Source organism: Biomphalaria glabrata, chromosome 2 (genome assembly GCF_947242115.1).
Source record: "Biomphalaria glabrata chromosome 2, xgBioGlab47.1, whole genome shotgun sequence".
Taxonomy (NCBI): domain Eukaryota; kingdom Metazoa; phylum Mollusca; class Gastropoda; family Planorbidae; genus Biomphalaria; species Biomphalaria glabrata.
In genome coordinates, this window is record NC_074712.1 from 17,516,546 (window position 1) to 17,543,800 (window position 27,255).

Genomic DNA, 27,255 nt, shown 5'->3' on the forward strand with positions numbered 1-27,255 from the left:
TTATGCAGTTCAGTGCACTGTTCCCTGACAACGATCCATGGCAACACGAGAAAGACCAAGCACTTGGCAGAGTAACAATAAACACTTCTCTAAGTCCGAGAGCTGTCCAAGAGCTGTTTTCTTTTTATATTTTATTCACTGCCAGCAAATAAGTATTTAAAAATGCTACAGGATGTTCTTATAAAGATCTAGATCTAATACTCTAAAAATCTACAATATTTCGTGTGCATAGTGATAGGCCTATTTGAAACAAATTCTGAAAATGGCCAGCGAACTAGAAATTGGTGATGTTCGGGTTGAATTTATGGCAGATTATGTATTGAAAACTCTGAAACAAAAACCAGATAAATGGACCAAGATGTACAGTTTAGATGAAAACAAACAGTTATTCATGGATTTTTTTGAAAAGCCTGACTTGAACACTATCATAATTATTGCTACTGCTGCTGGTAGTCTACAAGTGCAATATGAATGGCCAACAAATCCAAAGGCCAAAGCCTGTTATTTTGTAAAACGCTCTCGAGACCCAGTACTGAAAGATGCAGTATTAAGAAATGTTTTACTCTATGGAGATTTAAGCACTTCCCCATTAGATCAGCTGTCAGCTTTTGTGGATGAGGTAATACTATTAAAAACAAAATATTTAACACATTTATAGGAGAGTTAAAGTAGATGATCTGTTGCTTGTTACTAGCTTTGATGAAGTCTAAGACCTTCTTCTTGTGGTGTTGCTTTCACTGCATGAATTGAGTTAATTTGTTATTTTAAAACTTACTCCTTCAGGGATGGCAGGGTTCAAAACTGATTGTCTGAAGCGCAAAAAACACTTGACCAAGCAGACATTTTTTTCATAGATTCAAATTTTGTCATTTTATTCTCTTCTTTATCTGCAAAATATAACTTGTAGATATCAGGAAATAAAAGGAAATATTATTATTTATTCCTTACATTACATCCTAAATTTTACAAATATAGTATTTGGATACTGAATTAGATGCTTGTTTTCTTCTAATAATACTATAATTTCAGGTTCTTGTACCCCTATTATCAAATGACAGAAACCATGAACAGTGGCCAAAAGTTGTATCACAGGATATTACACGGCATGTCCATAACTTAAAAAGTAATGTCTATGTTGTTTCTGGACAAGCCAAAGGGAAAACACTCCTGCCTTTACCTGTTGGTGCTGAAAGAGTGGAAGATGCTGGAGATGGGGAAAAGTAATTCTAGTTTTATTATTGATATTAACAGTTTCATACCAGAAAATAGTGTACATACAATATATTGCTCATTTAATATTTTCTACTAAATGTAAAATCCCTAACCCTAGCATTTTTTTTTTACAGAGAAACATATGACAGAAGTTTAGTCCATGCAATTGAATCTGTTATTATTGAATGGACACATCAGATAAGAGATGTACTTAAAAGAGATTCAGTTCAGCCTTTATTGGAAGGACTCAATCCATCTCCATTTGTAGAGATCAAATTCTGGGAAAACAAAGCTCAGAACTTAGAATGCATTTATGAACAAGTCAGTGTTGTTTTTTTCTTTTGCTTCTTTTTATTTAGATATTTTATAGATTTTTTCTGCATCTCTTATAATTTGTGTATTTTTATTTTTTATTCAGCTAAGAGATCCAAAAGTAAGGAAAATGGTTGAGCTATTGGAGAGAGCCAATAGCAGCTATTTTCCATCTTTTAAAAATATTTTCAGAGATGTGGTTGCAGGTAAATTTTAAGTTTTTGCTCATGTAGCCATAAAAAAGAACCATTATTCAAAATAAAAAGCCATGAGTTTAAAAAGATTGTTTTCTTTACTATGTTTGCCTTTGAAAACTACTGTTGTATTTTCCAGCATTAACAGAGGCTCAGGACATAAATATGCATTTAAAACCTCTCCGGCTCCAGCTTGAAGACTTTGAACAAGCTGAATTCGATGAGTGTGGCAAATTCCTAGGACCTTTATTGCACACAGTGTGTTTGATCTGGTCCAACTCAGGCTACTACAACACACCTGCCAGGGTGATTGTGTTACTTCAAGAAATGTGTAACATGATTATTGACATGGTGAGTGCTGAAATTTTGAAAGACAGTTTTAATAAAGTCTTTAAGCTTAACATCTGTTTGGTAAATGTTGTTGATCATTACTTAATTGCACAACAATTTTGCTAACCAAATAAATTTTATTTCACCATTCCTATAAATCACTAGGTCTATTTAATGGAATTTCGTACTTTTAATGAGATAGCCTTTGAGAGCCTTAACTATATATGTGTACTTAAATAAACTTGGTTAATGGCCTCCATTGTAGTACCACTTTTAATTTAACTAGCTTTCCATCAGTGGAGGGAAAGTATAAAGCTTACTTATAACTAGATAGTTACTTGATTTTGAATAGATTTTCTTATACACACACACAGGCACACACACACACACACAATAACACTTTGTGTTACTATTTAAAGGTTGCAATATTCTAACTGTATTATTTAAAATAAAACTCTTTTCTTCCATAGGCTAGAAATTATTTGTCTCCTGAGGAGATTTTCAAAGGTGAAGTTGAGGAAATTTATGGTAAAGTTGTCAAAGCTCATGAAGTTTTAGCCAAATTTTATTCATCCTATGAGGAGCACAAGGCCAAACTGTCCACTTATTTTAAAGATGGGAAACAACCAATAGAATGGGAGTTTGCTCCTGAGCTTGTGTTTGCTAGATTTTCAAAGTTTCAGCAGAGAGTAAACAAAGTGAAGGTAAGCCAGTAAAGATTTCAATCATTGCATTCCAATTAGAGCATGTTTATATTCATGATTAACTAAAGCTTATGTATGCTTCATTTCTAACTTTGTGTTTGTTGATCTGTTAAGCCTCTATACAGCCAAACCTTGTTAATGCAATCATGGCTTAGCAAAAATCCATCTTTCTCTTTTTTAATTTATTCCTGTTAACTCACTTATACTTTCAGTTTTTTTTTTTTTTTTTTTTTTTTTTTTTTTTTACTAAATAGTGTCTACTTCTGCATTTTATAGTTGATGTTTTTTTTAATAGCCTTCTCTTGTTTCTCTTGTATGTGTTTCTGTAATGAAACAATCTCCTTGTGAAGTTTCTATCCATTAATTTTTTTTTTTACCTCAGAAAAAGAAGAGGGAAGCCAGTTTTAATAGAGAAACTCTTTCTTTATTACACACCCTTCATTCAAAACTCACTATACCTAACTTCATGAAACTTGATGTTATTAATACAATTATCAGATATATTTGTTTCAAATGAAATTCAAAACTTTTGTTTGTGAATAAAGCCAGCTCAATATGACTAAGCAATAAACTGAGGCACAATTTAGGAAGTGATTTTTTTTTAAGCAGCAGATTTAGTTTTATATCAACATTATGACATTGCTTTCAGTGTTTAGACCCAAAGAGAATGTCTTAATACCAGCATAAAAGTCACTTTAATATACTCAGATAAAAAATCTTGAGAAATACAGTAAAATATTATGTTTTCAGTTTATTGTTAAGACTCACATTTTTTAAACTAACAATAACAATGATAACTTACACATGCAAAGAATGTCAACCCAAAGTGAGGGTGTATGATCAAGATTTATATGTTTAATACATTTTATGTATTCTTGTTGTTGTATATTTCATTTTAATTAGAACAAATTTGTTTTCTTCACTAGGAATTAATTGAAACAGCTCTTGAGTTTTATAAACTGGAAAAGATTGAGCTAGGTGGTATTCAAGGAAAACAACTGAGTGCACAAGTCATCACCATCTTTACAGAGTTCAATGAACAGTACAAAGTCTTCTCAGAGCGGACCTATGATTGTCTTGATACTAAAAGTGATGTAAGTCTTCATACTAAAAGTGATATTAGTCTTCATACTAAAAGACATCAAAGTTTTATTGCTCATAAAATACAGTCAATATTTTTTTTTTTAACATAACTTAAAATTACTACTCTTTATTTTTCAGGAATTTATTGTTGACTATAAAAACTTTTTGGAAAAAGTGGATGACTTTGGCAGACGTATTGCCACTATTGTTTGTCAAGGTTTTGATGATTGTTGTAGCCTGGAATCTACCTTCAAGGTTGGTAATACACTAGCCAGGTGCTAGTTTAAGTGTCATGACCCCTAATAGAGCAGTGAATGTCTTCTTCAGCCCTATATAGATTCTTTTTAATCTCATTAGAAGCTTTAGAATTCATAGTGCAGAGCATTAACTTTCTATTCGATAAGTTCACTGCTGAAGGTGGGAATCTTTTTTATTTTTTTGGTTGCTTTTGATTTGCTAATGATTTATCCTAAGAATCAAAATGTTTTCTTTTCTTGTTGCTTCAAGTTGATTGATATCATGGGCTCCTTGCTAGAGAGACCAATAGTGAAGAAAGATTTTGATGAGAAATATCCCATTGTTGTGAACATGATGCATCAGATGTTAGATGAAGCTAAAACTATGTATGATAAGCAGGTAACATTTTGTCAAAACATTTTTTGCATGAGTTTTTTAAATGTTCTTATGATTGTTTTTAAAATGTTCAAATTAAATATATAGAACACTTTTGATATGCCAAGTTTTAAACTTAGTTTTGAAAACTTTAAAAAAAATTATTTTTATAATAAAAAGCATTTTTATCTTTTTTTTTCATTTAAATCTCTAGGTGGCCTTCAAAGCTGCAACTGGTAAAGCTTCTATTCACAAGAATATGCCAGATGTGACTGGTTCTCTGAAGTGGTCAAAAGAAATGGTAGATCGCATTTCAGCACCAATGGCCAACTTTAAAAGAATGGAGCATCCGTAAGATTTTTAATTTAATTAAATATAGTTTTTTTTTTCCAATTATTGATAGTAATTTGATTCATCTGCAACATAGCAACATATAATATAATGTCAGGCATTAAAAAAATGTAGGAGTTTTGGGCTTATAGAATCTTTAGTTTTCTCTATTACACTAAACTATTAACCATGTAATTGAATTCATTCTTACCAATTTATCTATGTGTCTAGAATTATGCAGAGTGAACATGCTCAACAGGTCTATAAAAAGTATGATGAAATGATGGCATTACTTGCACAGTAAGTCTTAGCTTTAATATTATAAAATGTTGACATTTAAAAGAAAAAGGTTTCTCACCTCAAAATGATCTATGATTATATATGATCTATATAGTTTAAAGAATTTAAGGATGCATATTTTTGTAAGATCTTTTACAATATTTTTCAATGCATAATGTTTTTTTTCTTGCAAGGTGGGACCAACAAGTATACAATGACTGGACTAAAGGTGTAGATGAAGCCTGCAACTTTAACTTGAAGCAGCCTCTTATTACAAGAAATGAAGAAACAAAACTTATATCTGTAAACTTTGATCCCCAGGTAATTGTTATTGATAGACTAATTATTTCATACTTTTTCTTGCATGCAAATTAAAAAAAAATGTTTAATATAAAACATAAAGTAAACAAAACTGAATTATGTGTTTAGTTGGTGGCTGTGTTACGTGAAGTCAAGTATCTGGAAATAAGATCCAAAGAAGAAATTCCAAGCAGTGCAGGAGCCATGTATGCCAAGAATGAAACTTTCAGGAAGTTCGTTGCCAACCTTGACCTGACAGTACATTGGTATAATAAGGTAACCAAAATCTTAGGAAATTCACAATGAAAAATTTTGTTGCCTAAAAAAAACCTCCAACTTTTGCAATAGCCTTCATACTTTCACTATAAATACATTAGGCTTTAAACTAACTATAATGCTTATTTATAAGAAAAAACATGTATAATTTTTTTTTTATTTTGATAATCATAAACTAAAAAGATCTTGTTAAACTTTGTTCACAGATCAGAGAGACTATTTTAGAAGTAGAGTTTCCTCTTATAGAGAACCAGTTAGCAGATATAGATCAACAACTGGAGCAAGCAGAGAAGTCTCTTAACTGGGAGAATGAAAGTAAGGAATTAGATTGCTCCTTTGTTCAAATTGTAATTACTAGACTCTGTTTGTTTAAAGAGCCATTCTAAACTTATTGTTTTTTGTTGCTTAATGCTTAAAGATGTGTGGGACTACATTGAGAAAACCAGAGACAAAGTTCATGACTTGGAAACTCGTGTCCAGAAGTCTAAGGACAATGTGGAAGAGATCAAGAAGATAATGACAACCTGGTCTAAGACACCACTGTTTGAACGCAAAGAAGACAAACATGACACACTTCTTCAACAGGATGACCGTGAAGATAGAATAGCCAAGAGATATGCTGAAATCAAAACTGCTGGGGAAAACATTCATGCTCTACTAAAGGTTAGACATTTGTTTTTTCTTAGCACAGCTTTAAATAAAATTTTTCAAAGCTTTTTGGTTGTAGTAGTTGTCACAGAGTGCTGCAAACTTAAAAGATAATGTTTTTATTTATTTTTGTTTTTGTTAATTAAATTGTTTATTATTTGTGTTTACAAACTTTGAGGAATTTTTAATGACCTTTATTTTTTTACATCTTATAGCAAAACCTAGAATATTTTAAAGCTGATGTAAGCACAGACATCTGGAAAGCTTATGTAGACTACATTGATGAGATGATAGTTGATGGATTCTTTAACACTATTCGATGCAGTTTACAGTTTATGCTCAACAATACAGGTAGTTGTCAATTTTTTAAAGTTGTTTTTCTGCCTAATGACTTATCTATGACAAACAATGAAAGTTTATAATGTTTTGATTGAAATAAAAAGATTTTTAAGCTATTTAATGCATTTTAGGAATAATTGATAAAATCAAAAGTTATAAAATAATGCATTATTTTAATCATTATTCTTTTTTCCTTTAAATTGGGTGTTTGCCTGGTTGTGCCTTTCAGACTGCTGCCATCCCTTGACATCCAAAACCTATAAAATAAACAAAAAAAATAAACATATAGGATTTTGCTTTTTTGAAAATATCTACGTATAGCACTTATAAAAGTAATTTTGATGTTCACCTTGTAATTTGAAACATTCATTGATCAAGGCATGAAACTGCTTATTCTTAATCAACCAAAAGCATAATAATAAAATTCTTCATTTTTTTTTCTACTTTGTGACAACAACTTTGCACATTCAGTGCAATTCTGAGCACCATCAGGAGAATATTGAATGATTCTCTTTCTATTTGTAAATAATCTTTTCAATCTCCTTGATATAATTTGCATGTTAATTTTTTACAGTTTATTAAAATAAGACATTTGTTTCAATTCTCTGCAATGAGACGTATTGATTTCTATGCTACAGATCCTAAACAGAATCCTGGTCCACTGTTTGAAGCCAAACTTGAGCTCAGAGTGCCAGAAATGGTTTTTGTCCCATCACTTGACTTTGGTGTAGCAGATGGTTTCTATGATGGTATTGATGGATTGGTTGGAGATGTTTACAAACAAGCATCACTCATTCCACGCTTGGCTGAGCACTCAGGTCAACAACATTACCAGGTATTGCTAGAATCATTCATCTCTTCTAAGCATTAAATTGAAAGAATTTTGAAAACTTTAAAACAAAATTGTGTTATCCTATCAAACAATATTCAATTTATACTAGATTGTTTATAGATTCATTTGTATAGTTTTATTTTTATAGTTTCATTTTGATAGTTTCATTTTTATGGAGTCATCTTTATAATCTATATATTTTTTATATAATTGATATGCTGCCTCAATTTAGCTTTTTATCTACTTTGTACTTTTGTCACCCTAAAAAAACAGCCTGATCTTGAAGACATGGAGGAACTGAATGAAATGAGACAAGAGTTGATGGACAGAGTCCAGAACATCATGAACAAGGCCATGGAGTACAAGAACAGTTTTGATAATTATGCATATCTCTGGGTCGATGATCGCAATGAGTTCATGAGGCAGTTCTTGCTCTACAATCATGTCCTGACCACTGAGGAAATAGAGGCTCATGCTGATGAAGGTGTACCTGAGAGTCCCCCAACACTGGCCCAATTTAAAGAACAGGCAAGCAATTTTCATCACATTATCATGGCACTTGGCCTTATTTTTAGAATGTTGACCGTTAGGCACTCTCAGTTAACTTTATGGTACTAATGTTCACAAGTACCTTTTATAATGATTTTTGCAATTAGTGATACCACCTAAGTTTGATTTTGTTTTCCATTTACAGATTGACACTTATGAAAAAATCTATGAAGATGTGGTCCGCATTGAAGATACTCAACTTTTTGAACAGTGGTTCCGCATTGATGCTAAACCTTTTAAATTAAATCTGATCAACATCATCAAACGGTGGAGCTTTATGTTCAAGCAACATCTCATTGATCATGTGACTAACAGGTGAGGGCACACAGATAAGAAGTCATTTATTATTTAGATCTAAAACTTATTTGTGCTTAAAACATTAGTTTTAATTTTTCATTAGATTTTCAATTTTTTTCTCCAGGTTGGAAAATGTTTAAGATTAATTTAATTTGTACTTGACCTTTGTCATTTCAATTAAATTTATTTGAATTCATTTTAAATGCAACCAATTAAAATATAAATTTGTTAAGCTACAAAGCTGCAGATAGAGATTAATGGTAACATTTCTGCATGACAAATTTCAGTTTGAAGAACTTGGCTCAGTTTATCAAAACCACAGATGCAGGTCTACAAAAACCTGTTGCTGAAGGGGACTATGCTGGGCTCGTTGAGGTCATGGGTCATCTGTTTGCTGTACGTGAGAGACAACAAACAACGGATGAAATGTTTGAACCATTGAAACAGACAATAGAACTTTTGAAGACATATGACCAAGAAATGCCAGATGAAGTTCATGTACAGCTTCAGGTAATTATTCGTTTTAAAATTAAGTAGTAAAGTTTTTGGGTTTTTTATTTTATAAACAAAATTATAATTTTTATTTTATTTGATTGTTGCATTAAATCTGCCAAAGGACATATATTTAGAGTTTATTATAAAAAATCATTAAATTTAAAAAAGTATTGCAGGCTCATGGTTTTAGCAAGTTTTTGTTTGTTTCTAATATTCAAATTAGGAAAAAGACCCTAATTGTTATGATAACCTTAACATTTAAATATTGACTTAGGTCTCTTTTTATGTGCTTTCAGCCACTCCTACCAGCTTACCAGTATGTTTTAAAACTAAAAAAATTAGTAGCAAAATGTACATTTGAGCAAAAATAATGTTATTGTCTCTGAAATTGTGTACATAGGAATTACCAGAACAGTGGAACAATACAAAGAAAATTGCAATCACCGTCAAGCAGCAGGTGGCACCACTGCAGGCTAATGAAGTGACAAACATCAGAAAGAAGAGTGCTAGCTTTGATGTCAACCAGTACAAATTTCGAGAACGATTTAGAGTTATCCCACCTTTTAAATATGAATGTGACAAGCCTTATGAACACCTTGACAAAGTGAGTAATAATACCACCCTTTTCCCTTCTTCTTTTTTTCAATGAATTATTGTATGATACCAGTAGTTTGCAGCAATCTGATTAATGAAACCAAATATGTACATTTACATTGTGTGCTTTGATTAGACTAAGAGTGTACACAGAATTGTTGCTGAAGCTTTTAGTTCAGGAGAACAAATATAGTGCTGTGAACTAGAGCTTTTGGGAATGAAATAAAATTAAAATGAAATGGCTAGAAATTTAGTCTCAAGGGAGCTAAATGATCATGGGAGTAGGGTTATTTAGAAATTTAGTCTCAAGGGAGCTAATCGATCATGGGAGTAGGGTTATTTAGAAATTTTGTCTCAAGGGAGCTAAATGATCATGGGAGTAGGGTTATTTAGAAATTTAGTCTCAAGGGAGCTAATTGATCATGGGAGTAGGGTTATTTAGAAATTTTGTCTCAAGGGAGCTAAATGATCATGGGAGTAGGGTTATTTAGACATTTTGAACTTAAATTTTGTAATATATCTGTATTACAAAATAGTTGAATAAGATGGAGAAAAACTAAGTCTGTGATAATACAAAATAGTTATTCACTAATATATAATGAAACTCAATGGCATGACCTATTTCTAGTTTTATTTTATCTTTTTTTTTAGTATCATGAAGAAATCAAAGGGATGGAACAAGATATGGCATCCCTCATGGACTCTGCTGGTCTGTTTGAGGTGAATATACCTGACTTCAAGCAGCTAAAACAGTGTCGCAAAGAAATCAAGCTGCTAAAGACACTCTGGGACTACATCATAATTGTCCGCAGTAGTATTGATGACTGGAAGACAACTCTATGGAAGGACATCAATGTTGAGCAGATGGACCTAGACTGCAAAAAATTTGCCAAAGACATTAGGGCCCTGGATAAGGAGATGAGGGCTTGGGATGCCTACACTGGGCTGGAGAATGTTGTAAAGAACATGTTGACCTCTCTGAGGGCTGTGAGTGAGCTACAGAACCCAGCTATTAGGGACAGGCACTGGCAGCAGCTTATGACTGCAACAAAGGTACACTACTCTTAATTTTTTTTTTTTATTTCAGAAACTGAAAAACAAAGTTTTCATACAATAAACAGAGTATTTCCTAAAATAAATTTGGCATTCATTAGCTTGTTTGATGATAATTGCAATAAATTTTAAAATAAAAATTTCAAAATAATTCAAAGATATGTTAAACAGTAAGTTTCAATGCCTAGTGTAATAAGGAATAACAAAACCAGAGCCAATCTTGTGGTTCCCTTATGTTTATGGCTTCTAAAATACAATTGCTAAATATTTTCCATTTTCCCCCATTTAATCTAATATTGTTTTTACATTGTTTTTTATTTGTTAAATTTTCTAATCAATTTAAAAGATGGAATTTTTTTATAGAAATAGTATGATCAACTTAAACAAAACTTTATGCATGTACAAAAATCTCCTTATAAAAACAAGCCAATATTTTCAGGTGAAATTTGTCATGGATGAAAGCACAACTCTTGCTGACCTCCTGAACCTCAACCTGCACAACTTTGAAGATGAGGTCAGAAACATTGTGGACAAGGCTGTGAAGGAAATGAGCATGGAGAAAGTTCTGAAGGAACTGGACAGCACTTGGTCAACAATGGAGTTTGAGCATGAAAAGCACTCTCGCACCAATATCACTATTATCAAGACCTCAGAGGAGCTTATTGAAACCCTAGAGGACAACCAGGTCCAGCTTCAGAACATGATGACCTCTAAGTATATTGCCCACTTCCTTCAAGAGGTCTCTTTATGGCAGAAAAAGCTGTCTACTGCTGACCAGGTCATTTCTATTTATATGGAAGTACAGAGGACATGGTCCCATCTAGAGTCCATTTTCATTGGTTCAGAGGATATCAGGAAACAGCTTCCAGAAGATTCAAAAAGGTTTGATGGGATTGACACAGACTTCAAGGTAAAAAAAAAGAAAATTTTCTAGTTTTCTAATAGAATATACATTTTCAAAATAATTAGTCAAATCATTTCTATTTTTGTGTTCAAATTTAATTTGCAACTTTAAATAATTAAACAATTATTTTTTATTTCCATTTTACTAATTAATTATTTATGGACAGTATTTTTAAAATCTCAGAAATTAATTGTTAATTTATTAAGTTTTCATTAAACTTAATCTATTAAAACATATTGCATTTTATTTCAGGAACTAGTCAGTAAAGTTGAAAGAACTAAAAATGTTGTGGACTCAACCAATCAGCCGAACCTTTATGAGAAGCTGGAAACTCTACAGAGCCAGTTGGCACTTTGTGAAAAAGCTTTGGCAGAATATCTTGAAACCAAAAGGCTTGCCTTCCCAAGATTCTACTTTGTCTCTTCAGCTGATCTTTTGGACATTCTGTCCAATGGCAATGACCCAGTCACAGTGGCACGCCACCTCACTAAACTCTTTGACTCAATGGCCAAGCTCAAGTTTGAGCTGGACAAGGACAACAACCCAATTAAAAATGGACTGGGCATGTACAGCAAGGATGGAGAGTATGTTGATTTGAACAGCCCATGTGACCTAAATGGCCAGGTAGAGGTCTGGTTGAATCGCCTGCTGGAGTCCATGAAGGCCACTGTGAGACATGAAATGACAGAGGCAGTGAGTGGCTACGAGGAGAAGCCAAGAGATCAGTGGCTGTTTGACTACCCTGCACAAGTTAGTCTTTTTAATTACTTCTAAACCATTTAATGTGTTCTTACTTAGGTATATACTTGTACATCCTCAGCAAAATTAATGCCTCTACCATTGAATGGCTGGCTAGTCAAGGAAGTGGTATGACACTTCTGATATCAACTTAATGGTTTGAGGTTAAACTCCTACTTGCAGTTACTCATTTACCCTGCAGGAAGTTTGGGCTATAGCTTATTTTTCAAAGGAATTTCTGTAACTTGAAAGAGCAAATAATATGAATGTATTAAAGCGTACCTAACATAAGTAACATAAATTATTAATATTAATATCATCCAATGACATAAAACATTTGAAGATCGTAATTTTTTTGTTTTATATTATGTTGATAAAATATTTGAACAAAAATCAAATAATCTCATTTGAGATGCTTGTGACTTATGAGACTGGTTGCCAACTTAATTCTAAATTTTAAGGCATCATAAGATATGACATTCTAAATGCTACCTTATTAGTTTTAGAAACATTTTTAGAATTAAAGAATACAATGAATGTGAATTTCTTTAAACTCATGAACGATGCAGTTTTAAATTCTAACAATTTTAAGTATTTAGAATTTTTCTAAAACTTATCTTCAGGTTGCTTTGTGTGGAACTCAAATCTGGTGGACCACAGAGGTCAACATAGCATTTGGTCGACTGGAGGAAGGCTATGAGAATGCATTGAAGGATTACAACAAAAAGCAGATCTCACAGCTGAACGCTCTAATCACTATGTTGCTAGGCGACCTATCTAGTGGAGACCGTCAGAAGATTATGACTATTTGTACCATTGACGTACACGCTCGAGATGTGGTGGCCAAAATGATTACCCAGAAGGTCTGTTCGTGTTCATGATAGTATCTAGAAATATAAGTTAAATGACTTCTAATTTTAGTTTTTATTGTAAACAGTGTTTTATTGAGTTAGAAGGAATAAAAAATACTAGCCCAACTATCAATTATATATAAATTTCAAAATGTTTACCCTCTTGAGATTTTTCACATAATAACGAGAAATATCATATAAATTTTGTATTAATGAAATAGCACATCATGAGCAATCAAATTTGTTGTACAACAATACTAATGAATGATTGCCTTATTTTGATTGGGTCTTCACAAAATACATGAATTCTTCAATTATAAGAATATAATTATCAAATGTTATGATTTGAATTGATGTGTTGTTGTTTTTTAATAATCATAGGGAAAAAACTTACTTTAGATAGAGATTAATAAAAATATAACAAAACATCATAGCACAAAGTTTACAAACGTATTAATTGTCAGAGAAAAAACTAAATTTGAAACTGACCTTTTTATTTGTATTGTGTTATAATGATAAAGTGTCCAATTTACAATAATTGTTGCAAGATTAAAAATTGATCTATTATTATAATTTGAAATTTAAGACTGTGATGAAAATGTTGCAAAAAAATATTCAAAAATTTAATGCAGGTTGACAACTCACAAGCATTCATTTGGCTGTCCCAACTCAGACACCGTTGGGATGACAATGAAAAAGACTGTTTTGCTAACATCTGTGATGCTCAGTTCCGATATGCCCATGAGTACCTGGGCAACACTCCTCGTCTTGTCATCACCCCTCTCACTGATCGCTGCTACATCACACTGACCCAGTCCCTTCACCTCATCATGTCTGGGGCCCCAGCAGGGCCAGCTGGTACAGGAAAAACTGAAACTACAAAAGACTTGGGTCGAGCCTTGGGCATTATGGTTTATGTCTTCAACTGCTCAGAGCAGATGGACTACAAGTCTATTGGCAATATCTACAAAGGCCTGGCCCAGTCAGGATCTTGGGGATGTTTTGATGAATTCAACCGTATTGCTGTAGAAGTTTTGTCTGTTGTAGCAGTCCAGGTGAAGACCATTCAAGATGCAATCAAGGACAAGAAGAAACGCTTCAACTTCTTGGGTGAGGAAATTTCTCTGCTGCCTTCTGTAGGCATTTTCATCACCATGAACCCTGGCTATGCAGGCCGCACAGAGCTGCCTGAAAATCTCAAAGCTTTATTCAGACCATGTGCCATGGTGGTACCAGACTTTGAGCTCATCTGTGAGATCATGTTGGTAGCTGAGGGCTTCATTGATGCTCGTCTCCTTGCTAGGAAGTTCATCACCCTGTACAGCCTCTGTAAAGAACTACTCTCCAAACAGGACCATTATGACTGGGGTCTTAGAGCCATCAAATCTGTCCTTGTGGTTGCTGGTCATCTCAAGAGGAGTGACCGTGGACGCCCAGAAGACCAGGTGCTCATGAGAGCATTGAGAGACTTCAATATCCCCAAGATTGTTGTGGATGATATGCCAGTATTTATGGGTCTCATTGGTGACCTTTTCCCTGCCCTTGATGTGCCCAGAAAGAGGAACATGGAGTTTGAAAAACAAATTCGTCAGGCAACACATGATCAGAAGTTACAACCAGAGGAAAATTTCATCCTTAAGGTAGGCACTTGGCAACTATTTCATATCTTTATAAAGGTACAAACTTTTCAATTTTATTTTGAAAAATAAATTGCTTCAAAATTAATTTTAAATCTTTTCAACACTTAAATGAATTTTAAAAATTTGTTTTTTTATTAAGATCTTTTTTTGTTGTTAAGAATATACTTATATATAAATTAGAGACTTTTCACTTGTTACAATATGATAAAGAATACAAACTCACCACGTAATTCATTTTACATGGGTACCTAATGTTGATTAAGGGTGATCCACACATTTCTGCTAATAAGATTTTATTTTTTTTCGTTAGATTGTGCAATTGGAAGAATTGTTTGAGGTGCGTCATTCAGTCTTCTTGCTTGGAAACTGTGGCACTGGTAAAAGTAAAGTCTGGAACACCCTGCAGAGAACATACAAGAACATGGGCCGCAAGCCTACAGCCATTGATCTTGATCCAAAGGCAGTCACCAATGATGAATTGTTTGGTGTAATCAACCCAGCCACTAGAGAATGGAAGGATGGACTTTTCTCTGTGATTATGAGAGACCTTGCCAACATGTCTGGTGATGGACCAAAGTGGATTGTGCTAGATGGTGACATTGACCCTATGTGGATTGAATCCCTCAACACTGTCATGGATGACAACAAAGTATTAACATTAGCAAGTAATGAAAGAATTCCTCTGACACCTTCCATGAGGCTTCTATTTGAGATCAGCCACTTGAAGACAGCAACACCTGCCACTGTGTCCAGAGCAGGTATCCTGTATGTTAACCCACAGGACCTTGGCTGGAATCCTTATGTCCAAAGCTGGATTGACACCAGAGAAATCCAGTCTGAGAGGGCCAATCTCACCATTCTCTTTGACAAGTATGTCCCAATGTGCCTTGAACAGCTTAGGACTCGCTTTAAGAAGATTACTCCCATTGCCGAGATTGCTCATGTCCAGATGCTGTGCTATTTGCTGGAAGTGACTTTGACCATGGAAAACACACCTCCAGACTGTCCTAAAGAGCTATATGAACTCTACTTTGTCTTTGCTTGTGTCTGGGCTTTTGGTGGAGCTCTTTTCCAGGATCAGGTAATATCACTTTTTATAAGCTTTTAGCGCATTGATCATCTTTCCTTTGCAATCCTCATGGAACATAGGGCTTCATCTAGTATACCCCATCACCACATTCTTTTTGATCTTCCTCTGCATCTTGTGCCTGTCTAGCTCTGTTTTTGAAATCTTTTCTAAGGGTGTGACCAATCCATCTCCACTTTCCCTCTAGGACTGGCACCTCTATATTTCTCTGTCCACTCATATCTCACAGTTTGGTGTTTTCATACCAGTTCATTTGTATTTTATTAATTTGGTGGAGTAAAAATATACTAGGCTTATTGGTAGTATTTTTATGTTTGTGCATAAGAAAGAAATCCATTTGACTAAGGGGAAAAAATGTAAAAGTGTTAAGATATTCAAGAATTTCTGTTTAGCCCTACTAACCTTTTTTTATGTATTTGTGGGACAAAGTTATTAATATCTGTGTATATATTTATATTATTTAGAAGAAACATGAAATTCATCCATTTCTAAAGATAGATTTGTCATTTAGCTTTGTTATTGATAGAAAAAAAGTAACCAATCGACACATTTTTTTAGCAATCCATATTAAAGAAAGACTATGATAATTTAACATAATTCATCAATGCCAACACCACTTTTACCTTACATTTTTTTTTATCAGGGCCCATAATCATACAAAAAATAAATGCAGATGTCCTTTTAAATATGAGAAGACAAATTGGCACAAGTGCTCTTTTTTTTTTCTTAGTGCCAGTAGCACATATAATGGGTTGCCTTAATCCAATGACTTAGTAGATTTAACATTAACAATTAGGTAAACACATGGACATAATTTTTTTTTAAAGTATTTATAATTAATAAGCTAAGATTTTAAGATGCATTTAATTCAATAAGAAAATACCATTTGAAAAAAAAACGTACTGGTATTAATTTACTTTGAAACTCAACATAACTTATTCACAGCAGTCTTCATCAAATGCAAATAATTAGTAATGAAAATGTCAGCAAGTGTCTGCATGTAACACTAATGTTGACTTCCACAGCTTGTTGACCATAGAGTTGAATTCACCAAATGGTGGGTGACTGATTTTAAGACCATCAAGTTCCCATCTGCTGGTACTGTGTTTGATTACTACATTGACACAGAGACCAAAAAGTTTGAGCCATGGACAAAGAAAGTTCCAAAGTTTGAGTATGACCCAGACATACCTCTACAGGTAGATGGACCTCTTTCAAAAGCAGTACTTGATCATTGATAAACATTTGAATTGGACTATTTTATTTTGAAATTATTTATAGAACTAAATATTCTTTTATTATGATAACTTTTTTGTTCAGCATATAGATATATAAAAAAGAGCATATTCATTATATTTTGCTATTTCAATTATATATAAGCATTTTTTTTTCTAAATTCTTATCCTAAAAGGCCACATTGGTGCACACTGCTGAGACCATCAGAGTCAAATATTTCCTGGATCTTTTGGTAGAGACACGTCGGCCTGTCATGTTGGTTGGTACTGCTGGTACTGGCAAAACTGTCTTGATGCAGGACAAACTCAACAACCTAAATGAAGATTTCATGGTGGCCAATGTGCCTTTTAATTTCTACACTACTAGTGAGATGCTACAGGTAAATTCAGCACTTTGGGAAGCGTGGTCGAGAGGCCAAGTGCGCTTGGATACCAAGAAGGGGGCTTGAGGTTCGATACCCGACTCGGGCAGAGTTGTGTTTACTGAGCGCCTAAAGGCAGCACGGAAAACCAATTCCTAGATACCCCCTCCCTCCCACTTGTCCACAAATGAGATTGGACCAAAAGCGCTCTGAGCATGCTATAAGCATGAAAGTAGTGCTATATAAAAGCTATAATAATAATTATGTGTTTATAAATGATATCATCAAAATGTGAGTTTTCTTTATTGTTCCAATCTACAAAGTTACATAAAGATTACTCATAACCTTCTATTATACATGTATAAGTTAGCAGTCCAAGAAGATGCAGAAGTTTAGACTTTTCACCACTTCTTTATTGTGTCTAATCACTTTTAAATTTGACCCTAATTAAATGATTCTAGTGGGTTCTGTTGAAAAAGGGAATGGGCTAGGCAAAATAACTATTATAGGTTTTAGTTTTAGATTGCATTTCATAATTGTATATACAGACATTAGTAATAAGGATTGCAAAATTACTTATTAGCCATTAAGTAGAAACTAAGGAAGAGAAAGTAGAATTCCCAAACTATTGTGTATTCTTGGAATGTGTGTGTATGAAATTGAACTAATAACAAATGGTGAAAGAAACCTTATTGCAATCAAATCACATTTTCATTTATTTTGAGAATATTTATTAATCTTATGTTATTTTGTTAATCCTGCTAATTACATTTAAAAAATAACTAATTTCTGTAATACTCAGAGAATTCTGGAAAAACCTCTTGAGAAAAAGGCTGGTCGTAACTTTGGTCCACCAGGTGCTCGTCGATTGATCTACTTTGTTGATGATATGAACATGCCAGAGGTTGGTTAGCTCTTGTTATAGTGTCATTTATTTTTACAAGTGCTAGTAATAAATAATCTTTAAAAGTACCCATGTGATAATAATAAATATTTGTAATGGAATTGTTCACATGAAACTGTTTGCTGAAACTTAAGTTCAATGTATGTGTGTGTTTACTTTTTACAGGTAGACAAGTACTACACTGTCCAGCCACACACTTTAATAAGACAGCACATAGACCATGGCCATTGGTATGATAGGTCCAAACTGACCTTGAAGGATATCCACAACACACAGTATGTGTCCTGCATGAACCCTACAGCTGGTAGCTTCACCATAGACTCCAGATTACAAGTAAGTAACATTGAGCATTTAGTAAAATCACTAAATCTAGAAAACCTTGAGGAGAGAAGACTCAAAAGTAAAGTAGCAATTATAGATATAACACTGAACCATAATCTTCAATTCAAAAACAAAATCTGATAAAATACTCAGAAAGTCACAAAGATAAAGGCACATTCCTCATTCCATATGATAGGATAAATTTGTACAAATACTCCTTCTTCCCTAGTGCTATTAGAGCATGGAATGGGTTGCCTGAGCTAGCCAGGAAAACCAGTGACTTAGCAGAATTGAGGTCATTGGTTAATATGTATGACTAAATGCATGATGCGTAGGATGTAATCATCTTCTTTTTTTAAGTAATTTCTGTATTATATAATATAAGAAGATAAGAGCATTGTCTCTATTTGCAGTTCAAGTTAAAGAAAGTTGTTTTTTTTTTTTTATCTTATGTTTATTAATATGTTAAATTTGATATATAAGAACCGTAACTGAATAGGAAAAAGCAATATTATGCAAAAGAGTTACATTTCATGAACAAGAATATCTGCTTATGAATATTTTATTTAATTTATATTTATATATTTTATATCTCTTAGCAATTCTATATTATATAATCTATATTTTAATTATTGCATTTATCTTCATTTGCCAGTAACATATTTAGGCTCACATAGAATTAATAAAAAAAAAAGTATTAGTTTATTATAAAAAGAAACTATACAATTTATGGTTACATAACAAATGAATACAATTTTTATTTTGCATAACAGTTTTAATGTTAGAGGAAATAAATGGCATTACTACTGTAGATGGCCATCTAAGTGACTAAACAACATGCTCACTAACTCCTTTCTGACGTTGCACTTTGTATTCTCAGCGTCACTTCTGTGTGTTTGCCTTGAGCTTCCCCAACCAAGATGCCCTGTTCACCATTTACACCAGCATTCTGTCTCAGCACCTGGCCTCTTGCAGTTTTGTGGGGCCTGTCCAGAAGTTTGCTACCAACTTAGTCAATGGTGCCCTGTCCATGCAGTCCAAGATGTCAACCACCTTCCTGCCAACTGCCATCAAGTTTCATTATGTCTTCAACCTTAGAGACATGTCCAACATTTTTCAGGTCAGTGATATATTACAAACAATATAAATATTTATTAATTGTGGTTGCATTCAACACAATGAACAACAATGAAGGTAGTAATATACCAATTGTAGCTAACCATGGTTCTAGTAAATAATTTTCAGTTTAAGATTTCCAAAACACTTTTATTTTTCATAGTTACCTGTTAAGCTATTAACACCTATCTGGCTATTTAAACAAGTCTCATTAACTGTTATGTAGTAACTAAACACCTATCTGGCTATTTAAACAAGATTCATTATCTGTTATACAGTAAGATTGATAGATATACAACCAGAAAATTTGTTCTAAAAACAGGGTCTTCTGTTTGCACAAAGTGAATGCTGCAAAGTTCCATCAGACTTGGTCAGATTGTGGATCCATGAAGCTGACCGTGTCTACAGGGACAAGCTTATTGATGAGAAAGATCTGGAAACATACGATAAGCTCAAAAAAGAAGTTGTCAAAAAATCTTTTGAGGTAACTGGTGTACTTCTTTCTATCTGAGCTGTGTATTTCATCATATTTGACTTATATTTTATATTACTTGACAAATCATTTTAAATATCTTTTAACACTTAAACATGTCTTTAAACTTTAGCATATCTGTCATAACAATCCCAGCAAACTATCTCATCTCTGTAGCTAGACATCTTGACCCTTAGACCTTTCTTATTCACTGTGCTTAACTTCCTACTCACAAGATAATTAACTTACAAGGCCTGACATCATGCACAAAATCTTTGAAGTTTTCTGTAATAAGAAAATAAAAAGGCTGAACATGAAAATATTTATATTGTACATCAGTGATGTATTCATTTTAGACAGTAAGTAAGAATTCATCCTCTTGTTAATAAGAACTATTATATGGAAGAAGTGGGTCTTCAAATCAGTGGGTCTCTCTTTTTCTTTTCTTGATTGTGCTCTTGAAGTTTTGAAATTATGAAAATATCAATTTTGCCATAATTTATCTAGGAAATGCCAGATGATGTGATCTTCAAGCTGCCACTTATCTACAGCCACTTTGCCCAAGGTATTGGAGACCCAAAATATCTGCCAGTTGAAAGCTGGGCAAGTGTGAATAAAGTTTTGGTGGAGGCTCTGGACAACTACAATGAGCTAAATGCTGCCATGAACTTGGTACTTTTTGAGGATGCCATGTCTCACATCTGTCGCATCAACCGTATCCTGGAATCACCAAGAGGCAATGCCCTGCTTATTGGTGTGGGTGGCAGTGGAAAACAGTCACTCTCTCGTCTGGCTGCTTCCATCAGTGGACTGGAAGTTTTCCAGGTAAAGTAATTCCAAAATAGTTTTCAATTTTTGTATTTTAAATTTACATAAGATGCATTGATTTTATTTATTAAAGGAATGTTTATAGTTTGTCTCATGAGATAAATAAGGTTATATTTATGTCAAGTACCGGGTATTTAACTTAATGAAGAAATGAATTAATGAGTCCATGTGGTGCTGTCTAACCTTTCATTCCATTGAGCCCAATCTCTGTTTTACTCCTATTTACTTACTAAATGAATATTAGCCAGAGACAACTCTATAAGTATTTTATTTTGTAGAATTTAATGTTATAATCCATTATTCTTTGTCAGATAACACTGAGAAAAGGCTATGCAATTGCAGATCTGAAACTTGATCTGGCTGGACTCTATCGCAAAGCTGGTGTCAAAGGTTTGCAAACTTATGTTAAAAGATCATATTTTGTAGTTGTGGCTAACAATTAACAAAGCAGCCAATCCAGCAATTTTCTTGTTCTCAAAAATCTAATACATTCTTCTCGTGTCATAGTTTTTGTTGTTTTAATTGAAACTTAGACTAAAAAGTTTATCTTCATAAATACTTACACTATTTTGAAAAAAAAAAATGCTTAAGAAAACTTTTTTTCCTCCAGGTATTGGTATAATGTTCTTGATGACAGATGCACAAGTGGCAGAAGAAAGATTCCTTGTCTTAATCAATGACTTGTTGGCATCTGGTGAAATCCCAGACTTGTTTGCTGATGATGAAGTTGAAGAGGTCATCTCTGGTGTGAGGAATGAAGTCAAAGGTTTGGGCATGGAGGACTCCAGAGAAAATTGTTGGAGATTCTTTATTGATAGAGTTAGGCGTGTGCTGAAGGTAAGACAGTGAAAGACAAAGTTTGACAAAGTTAAAATTTTTTAAATATTAAAGGATGCAGAAACATTAAAGATATATTAAAAATGGGCAGTTGTTTAAGACAAACATCTATAAAAAAGCTAACAAGATCCTAGAAATAAAGAATCACCCTTTGTGTCAGGATTTTGTGATTTTACCATCACAAAAGAGATACAAGACACCGATAGCAAAGACAAACAGACACAAACACTCTTTTGTTCCCCTGGCAATTAAATCATTAAATAGAAACAATCTAATATAAACTTTGTCACATGTAAATTATCAGTGAGTCTGGTGTGAATGTACATTTTGGTTTCTTATAGTTATAATGTTTTTTGTTTGGTGTAATGCACAAATTGTAAGACAAATTTCCATACAGACAATAAAGATTATTATTATTATTATTATTAAAATTTATTTTTCTTGTAATTTTTGGAAAAAGTCTCCCTATAGTGGCATAATTTTATTTATTACAGTTTGTTCAGTTGCAAAAAAAGATACTGGAAATTTTTTTTCCAGGTTGTTCTGTGCTTCTCCCCTGTGGGTTCCACCCTGCGTGTCAGAAGCAGAAAGTTCCCTGCTGTAACAAACTGCACATCTATTGATTGGTTCCATGAGTGGCCAGAAGAAGCTCTGAAGTCTGTTAGTGCCAGATTTTTGGAAGATGTAGAGTTACTTCAGGTGCTTTTTTTTTCTACTGTTTTTTTTTTTTTGTTTTTTTTTTAAATAAAATAATTCCAACAATCTTGGTGTAATGTATTCTTCACCATTTTCAGCCTGAGATGCGAGAATCTATCTCCCACTTCATGTCCTATGTTCACAAATCTGTCAATGAAGTGTCCCATCAGTTCCTTGTCAATGAGCGCAGGTACAACTACACAACACCCAAATCTTTCTTGGAACAAATCACCTTGTACCAGAATCTGCTCATCAAGAAAAATTCTGACCTGCAGGCTAGTATAGTCCGTTTAGAGAATGGACTTGAAAAACTTCGCAGTACAGCCTCACAAGTAAGCTTAAATGTTTTTAAATAAGTATTAATTTTTTTTAAAGTAATGAAATCCATTTTTATTTTAAAGCAACACATTAATACTTTTAGTAGAATCTTAATCAAAGCAAGGTCAAGATATAAAGATAAAATATTTACCTGATTCATTGCAAAATAAAACAGAAGCATTTTTCAACTAGTGCTTAGCTTAAATATGTTTTAATAATTTATTTTTTTAATTGCGTTTTATTTTAACTATCTTAATATTTGTTTCATATAAGGACTTTTTACTGCCATATTTTTAACAGAGGTTGACTTCATTTTACAGGTTGATGATCTGAAAGCCAAATTAGCCTCACAGGAGGTTGAGTTAGCCATCAAGAATGAAGATGCTAACAAACTCATTCAGATTGTGGGTGCTGAGACTGAGAAAGTGACCAGAGAGAAGACCATTGCAGATGAGGAAGAGAAGAAGGTCACAGTGATTACAGCAGAAGTAGAGATCAAGGCCAAAGACTGTGAGACTGACCTTGCCAAAGCTGAGCCAGCTCTGAAGGCTGCAGAAGACGCCTTGAACACGTTGAATAAGGTACTGGGAGTTTTTTTTTTGCTTTAAATCTATGGTGGCTTGAAATCAGCATTTTAACAAACATAGTGCTTGCTAACATATGACATATTATAAGTTACCATACCTTTCATTATTTGTTCCCAAATGTCGGGTACTCAACTTGATACTCAATGAGGCTGGGACTTAGTTTTGGTCCTGGCATTAATTCCTACATATTACTACAGTTTGAGTTTGTACTGTGTTAAGCTGTAGTGGCAGTGGACAGTGGTTATCTGTTGTGACCAAGGTTCAATTTATCATCATTGATATTGACACATGATTAATGACTGTTTAACAGATAATATTTTGTATGTCCCTTAATGTCTCATGATTCAAGTTTGCATGATCATTTGTTTTCATTCTAAAAAAAATCATTGCATTAAATAATTTCTATGTTCATAATGTTGTTATTCTATTATTAAGTATTTTGTATTATTTCTTCTTCTAACTATGCAAAGCTGCTATGTTTTATATCTATTTATAATACTATCATATATTATCCTTAATATATGTTCAGTGGTTCTTTTTTCCTCTGCATATTTATTCAACTGTATATGTTACTTTCACACAACACTATTTTAATTGGTATATTGTTTGATTAGAATAATTTGACTGAGCTGAAATCTTTTGGTGCCCCTCCTGCTGCTGTCACAAATGTAACGGCTGCTGTTATGTGTTTGCTGGCCCCTGGTGGAAAAGTTCCCAAAGACAAGTCTTGGAAGGCAGCAAAAGCAACAATCATGAACAAGGTTTCAACTTTTTGTTACTAGCCTATGGACTTAAAACAAAAAAATGACATAATTATATGAAAAGATTAAAAGCAAAAAAAAATTGCAAATAGAAATACAAATTAATATTGACAGGTGGATCAATTCCTGGACAACTTGATCAACTATGACAAAGATAACATTCATGAGAACTGTCTGAAAGCTATTCAACCTTACTTGGCAGATCCTGAATTTGAACCAGAGTTTATTAGAGCTAAATCTGTTGCTGCTTCAGGTAGAAATTTTACCTCTTTAAAATTAAAACAGCAACAAAAATAAAAAAAAAAAAAACATTATAGAACAAAAAGAAAATATTTTACTAACTTTCAGAATTATATCATATTGCATTGATTACAAAAACATTTTATGTCAATTAATATTACTTTCTGATAGAGGGTTCTCAAATTATCCATTTAGTTTATCTCAGATATCCCTTAGTGATAATCTAAACTATTTTAGTTTAACTATATTTTGAAATTCATTATAAACTTTTAGTTTAACTACTTAATTTTAGTTGAAAACTAGTTTTAGTTTATCTTTTAAAAGTTAGTTTAGTTCCCATCACTAGTGATTATGAAGTAACCTTTTACTGTTGCCATCTGTTTGTGGAGGGTGTTGTGTTGCTATTACAATGAAGAATTGTAATTACTTTCCCAAACTTAGTTGAGGTACCATTAGGGGAGTTTGTAATTCCAGCCTTTAGTTCAGAGTAAAAGTTCCTATACCCATCAGGATTTGAAAAAGGTTTTTGGATCATCAGCCATTTATGTAAAGTTCAGACTTTTGATGTCCTTCTCATTCAGCGAATCTACTGGTTATATTTCATTAGTTTTCAGCAGCTTTACATAATGTAATAGGCCTTGATCTTGTAGTTGTATGATGGCTGTCTGATAACTCAGAAGATGTTTGAGTTACTGGTACAGGTGTATTAGATGTGTTTAAACTACGTATGAACAAGACCTACACATGAACAAGATGTTAGGACTAAGTCCAGACCATTCAAAAGTTTCATACATAAACACCACAGTCTTTGTCCCAAACAAGATGTTGTCACCTTGAAGTCCTGACACCAACTGACTATTAACATAAATAAACTATAACCCAATAATCCATGAAGTCACTAAATGTTGTGTTTAAAATCCATCAAATATGGCGAGTTTCTATACTTACTATCTAACAATATTTATATATATTATATATTCTTGAAAGTAATATAGACTTGTAATGTAACTTTATAGTTTATTGTTTACAAACCTAAATTGAAAGTCTTTTTATGTTCATATTTTAAGGTTTGTGCTCCTGGGCTATCAACATAGTCAGGTACTATGAAGTCTACTGCACTGTCGAGCCCAAGCGCAATGCTCTGAACCAAGCCAATGCTGAGCTATCTGCTGCTAGGGAGAAGCTTCGCATCATCAAGAGTAAAGTAGCAGAGTTGGAGGAAACACTGGCCAGGTGCCAGGCAGAGTTTGAGAAGGCAACTGCTGAGAAATTGAGATGCCAGCAAGAAGCTGAACAAACTGCAAAAACAATTGAGTTGGCCAACAGGCTGGTTGGAGGCTTGGCTTCAGAGAATGTCAGGTGGGCAGATTCCATTGCCAACTTTAGGACCAATGAGAAGACATTACCTGGTGATGTGTTGATGATTACTGCATTCATCTCTTATGTGGGCTCTTTCACTAAGGTATTTGTTACTTGTTACCTTCATGCTGTGTTTATTTCATTGGATATGTGACTAAACCCATTAGAAAGAACATTTGATGTCTCTTTTTAATAACTGCTACAGAAACCTTTGGTTAGTAGAACTACTAATTAAAACAGTTAATAATTATAAATAAATACATTTATTGACTATGAGATATATTTGCTATTCATGTTACTTTTTAATGATTAAAGAAACAAATTTTAATTTTAATTAGTTTGATCAAATATTTTAAAATACTGTTTGTCTAAGCCTACAATTATTAAGCTCTACTAAAATTTCTGCTGTTTTTTTTCAACCCACAGATCTATAGAACAGATCTAATGGACAATCACTGGTTACCTTTCTTGAAAGGGCTGAAGAATCCCATTCCTGTCTCAGAAGGCCTTGATCCTTTGACCTTGCTGATTGATGATGCTCTTGTTGCTTCCTGGAACAATGAAGGCTTGCCAGGAGATCGCATGTCCACAGAGAATGCTACCATTCTGACCACATGTGAGAGATGGCCACTGATGATTGACCCACAGTTGCAGGGTGTCAAATGGATCAAAACCAAATATGGAGCTGACTTAAAGGTTTGAGCAGATTCGATGGGGAATTTTCATAAAGGGGGCTATTCATGAAAGATGCCTTTCCAAAACCTGCACAATTTAGACAACCTGCACCCATTAAACCACTGTTACATCAGATCTGAACAAAGTGGTCATGCGTTTCATGTGTGACAGTTGTTCATATTTGCATCTATATTGTTATTTTTACAGTAGTTGGGCTGAGGAGGTCAATTGTAGTCAAACTGAATTTTGATTGGACCAATAAAAATTATCTTATCTTATTCCATAAAAAGTTGGATTACTGGTCTACCCAGTATATATGATTAGGAATTATTGATAAGTATTTTTTGCCTTTTTATTGCTGTTGAATCAAATTTGTAAAAAAAAATTATTTAGTTAGAAACTGTAAAGTTTCAATATAGCTTCCTTGCTTTATGCATGGTTACTTTAATCACTCCCCACATTTCTCGACATTGCTTTCTCTTTTTTTTTCCCACCTCTATTTTATTGCTTAAAGAGATTTTTTTTTAAAATATAAACCTGATCTTAAAAAAAACAAGTGTAAACAAAGAACAAGAATTCACTTTTTTGTCAAATTTCAGTGTAATTTTTGTTTGTATAATAAAACTAAATTTTAAACCATCCAGGTGATTCGACTGGGAACAAAAGGTTACCTTGAAGCCATAGAGAGAGCTGTCCAGTCAGGAGATGTGGTACTTTTGGAAAACATTGAGGAAAATGTTGACCCTGTCCTTGATCCACTTCTTGGCCGTAACACAATCAAGAAAGGACGTTACATTAAGGTATCTAGAATTAGTCATATTTCAACCAAGATTCATTGATTCAGCTAAATTCAATTCAATGGATTGATCTTCATTTCTATAATTA

General features: G+C 33.3%; 1 protein-coding gene across 1 annotated transcript in view; it reads left to right on the forward strand.

Annotated features, from left to right (window-relative positions):
• Positions 1–32: 32 nt before the first annotated feature.
• The window catches only part of LOC106056266 (dynein beta chain, ciliary), a 37,200-nt gene continuing 9,977 nt past the window's right edge, over positions 33–27,255 (forward strand). The window contains exons 1-44 of the mRNA XM_013212914.2: positions 33–619; positions 1,030–1,220; positions 1,347–1,533; positions 1,631–1,730; positions 1,858–2,069; positions 2,519–2,752; positions 3,679–3,846; positions 3,974–4,090; positions 4,343–4,471; positions 4,662–4,798; positions 5,009–5,077; positions 5,251–5,377; positions 5,486–5,632; positions 5,839–5,947; positions 6,051–6,295; positions 6,496–6,631; positions 7,258–7,454; positions 7,725–7,979; positions 8,146–8,315; positions 8,585–8,807; positions 9,193–9,396; positions 10,038–10,439; positions 10,879–11,349; positions 11,596–12,093; positions 12,705–12,944; positions 13,565–14,572; positions 14,883–15,653; positions 16,685–16,858; positions 17,071–17,274; positions 18,059–18,160; positions 18,326–18,493; positions 19,362–19,601; positions 19,920–20,081; positions 20,577–20,894; positions 21,209–21,287; positions 21,508–21,734; positions 22,272–22,433; positions 22,529–22,762; positions 23,069–23,329; positions 23,950–24,096; positions 24,211–24,349; positions 25,404–25,798; positions 26,122–26,391; positions 27,015–27,170. Of these exons, the coding sequence (XP_013068368.2) occupies positions 263–619; positions 1,030–1,220; positions 1,347–1,533; positions 1,631–1,730; positions 1,858–2,069; positions 2,519–2,752; positions 3,679–3,846; positions 3,974–4,090; positions 4,343–4,471; positions 4,662–4,798; positions 5,009–5,077; positions 5,251–5,377; positions 5,486–5,632; positions 5,839–5,947; positions 6,051–6,295; positions 6,496–6,631; positions 7,258–7,454; positions 7,725–7,979; positions 8,146–8,315; positions 8,585–8,807; positions 9,193–9,396; positions 10,038–10,439; positions 10,879–11,349; positions 11,596–12,093; positions 12,705–12,944; positions 13,565–14,572; positions 14,883–15,653; positions 16,685–16,858; positions 17,071–17,274; positions 18,059–18,160; positions 18,326–18,493; positions 19,362–19,601; positions 19,920–20,081; positions 20,577–20,894; positions 21,209–21,287; positions 21,508–21,734; positions 22,272–22,433; positions 22,529–22,762; positions 23,069–23,329; positions 23,950–24,096; positions 24,211–24,349; positions 25,404–25,798; positions 26,122–26,391; positions 27,015–27,170 (10,542 nt within the window). The 5' untranslated portion in view covers positions 33–262. The remainder of the gene's footprint in view (positions 620–1,029; positions 1,221–1,346; positions 1,534–1,630; positions 1,731–1,857; positions 2,070–2,518; positions 2,753–3,678; positions 3,847–3,973; positions 4,091–4,342; positions 4,472–4,661; positions 4,799–5,008; positions 5,078–5,250; positions 5,378–5,485; positions 5,633–5,838; positions 5,948–6,050; positions 6,296–6,495; positions 6,632–7,257; positions 7,455–7,724; positions 7,980–8,145; positions 8,316–8,584; positions 8,808–9,192; positions 9,397–10,037; positions 10,440–10,878; positions 11,350–11,595; positions 12,094–12,704; positions 12,945–13,564; positions 14,573–14,882; positions 15,654–16,684; positions 16,859–17,070; positions 17,275–18,058; positions 18,161–18,325; positions 18,494–19,361; positions 19,602–19,919; positions 20,082–20,576; positions 20,895–21,208; positions 21,288–21,507; positions 21,735–22,271; positions 22,434–22,528; positions 22,763–23,068; positions 23,330–23,949; positions 24,097–24,210; positions 24,350–25,403; positions 25,799–26,121; positions 26,392–27,014; positions 27,171–27,255) is intronic.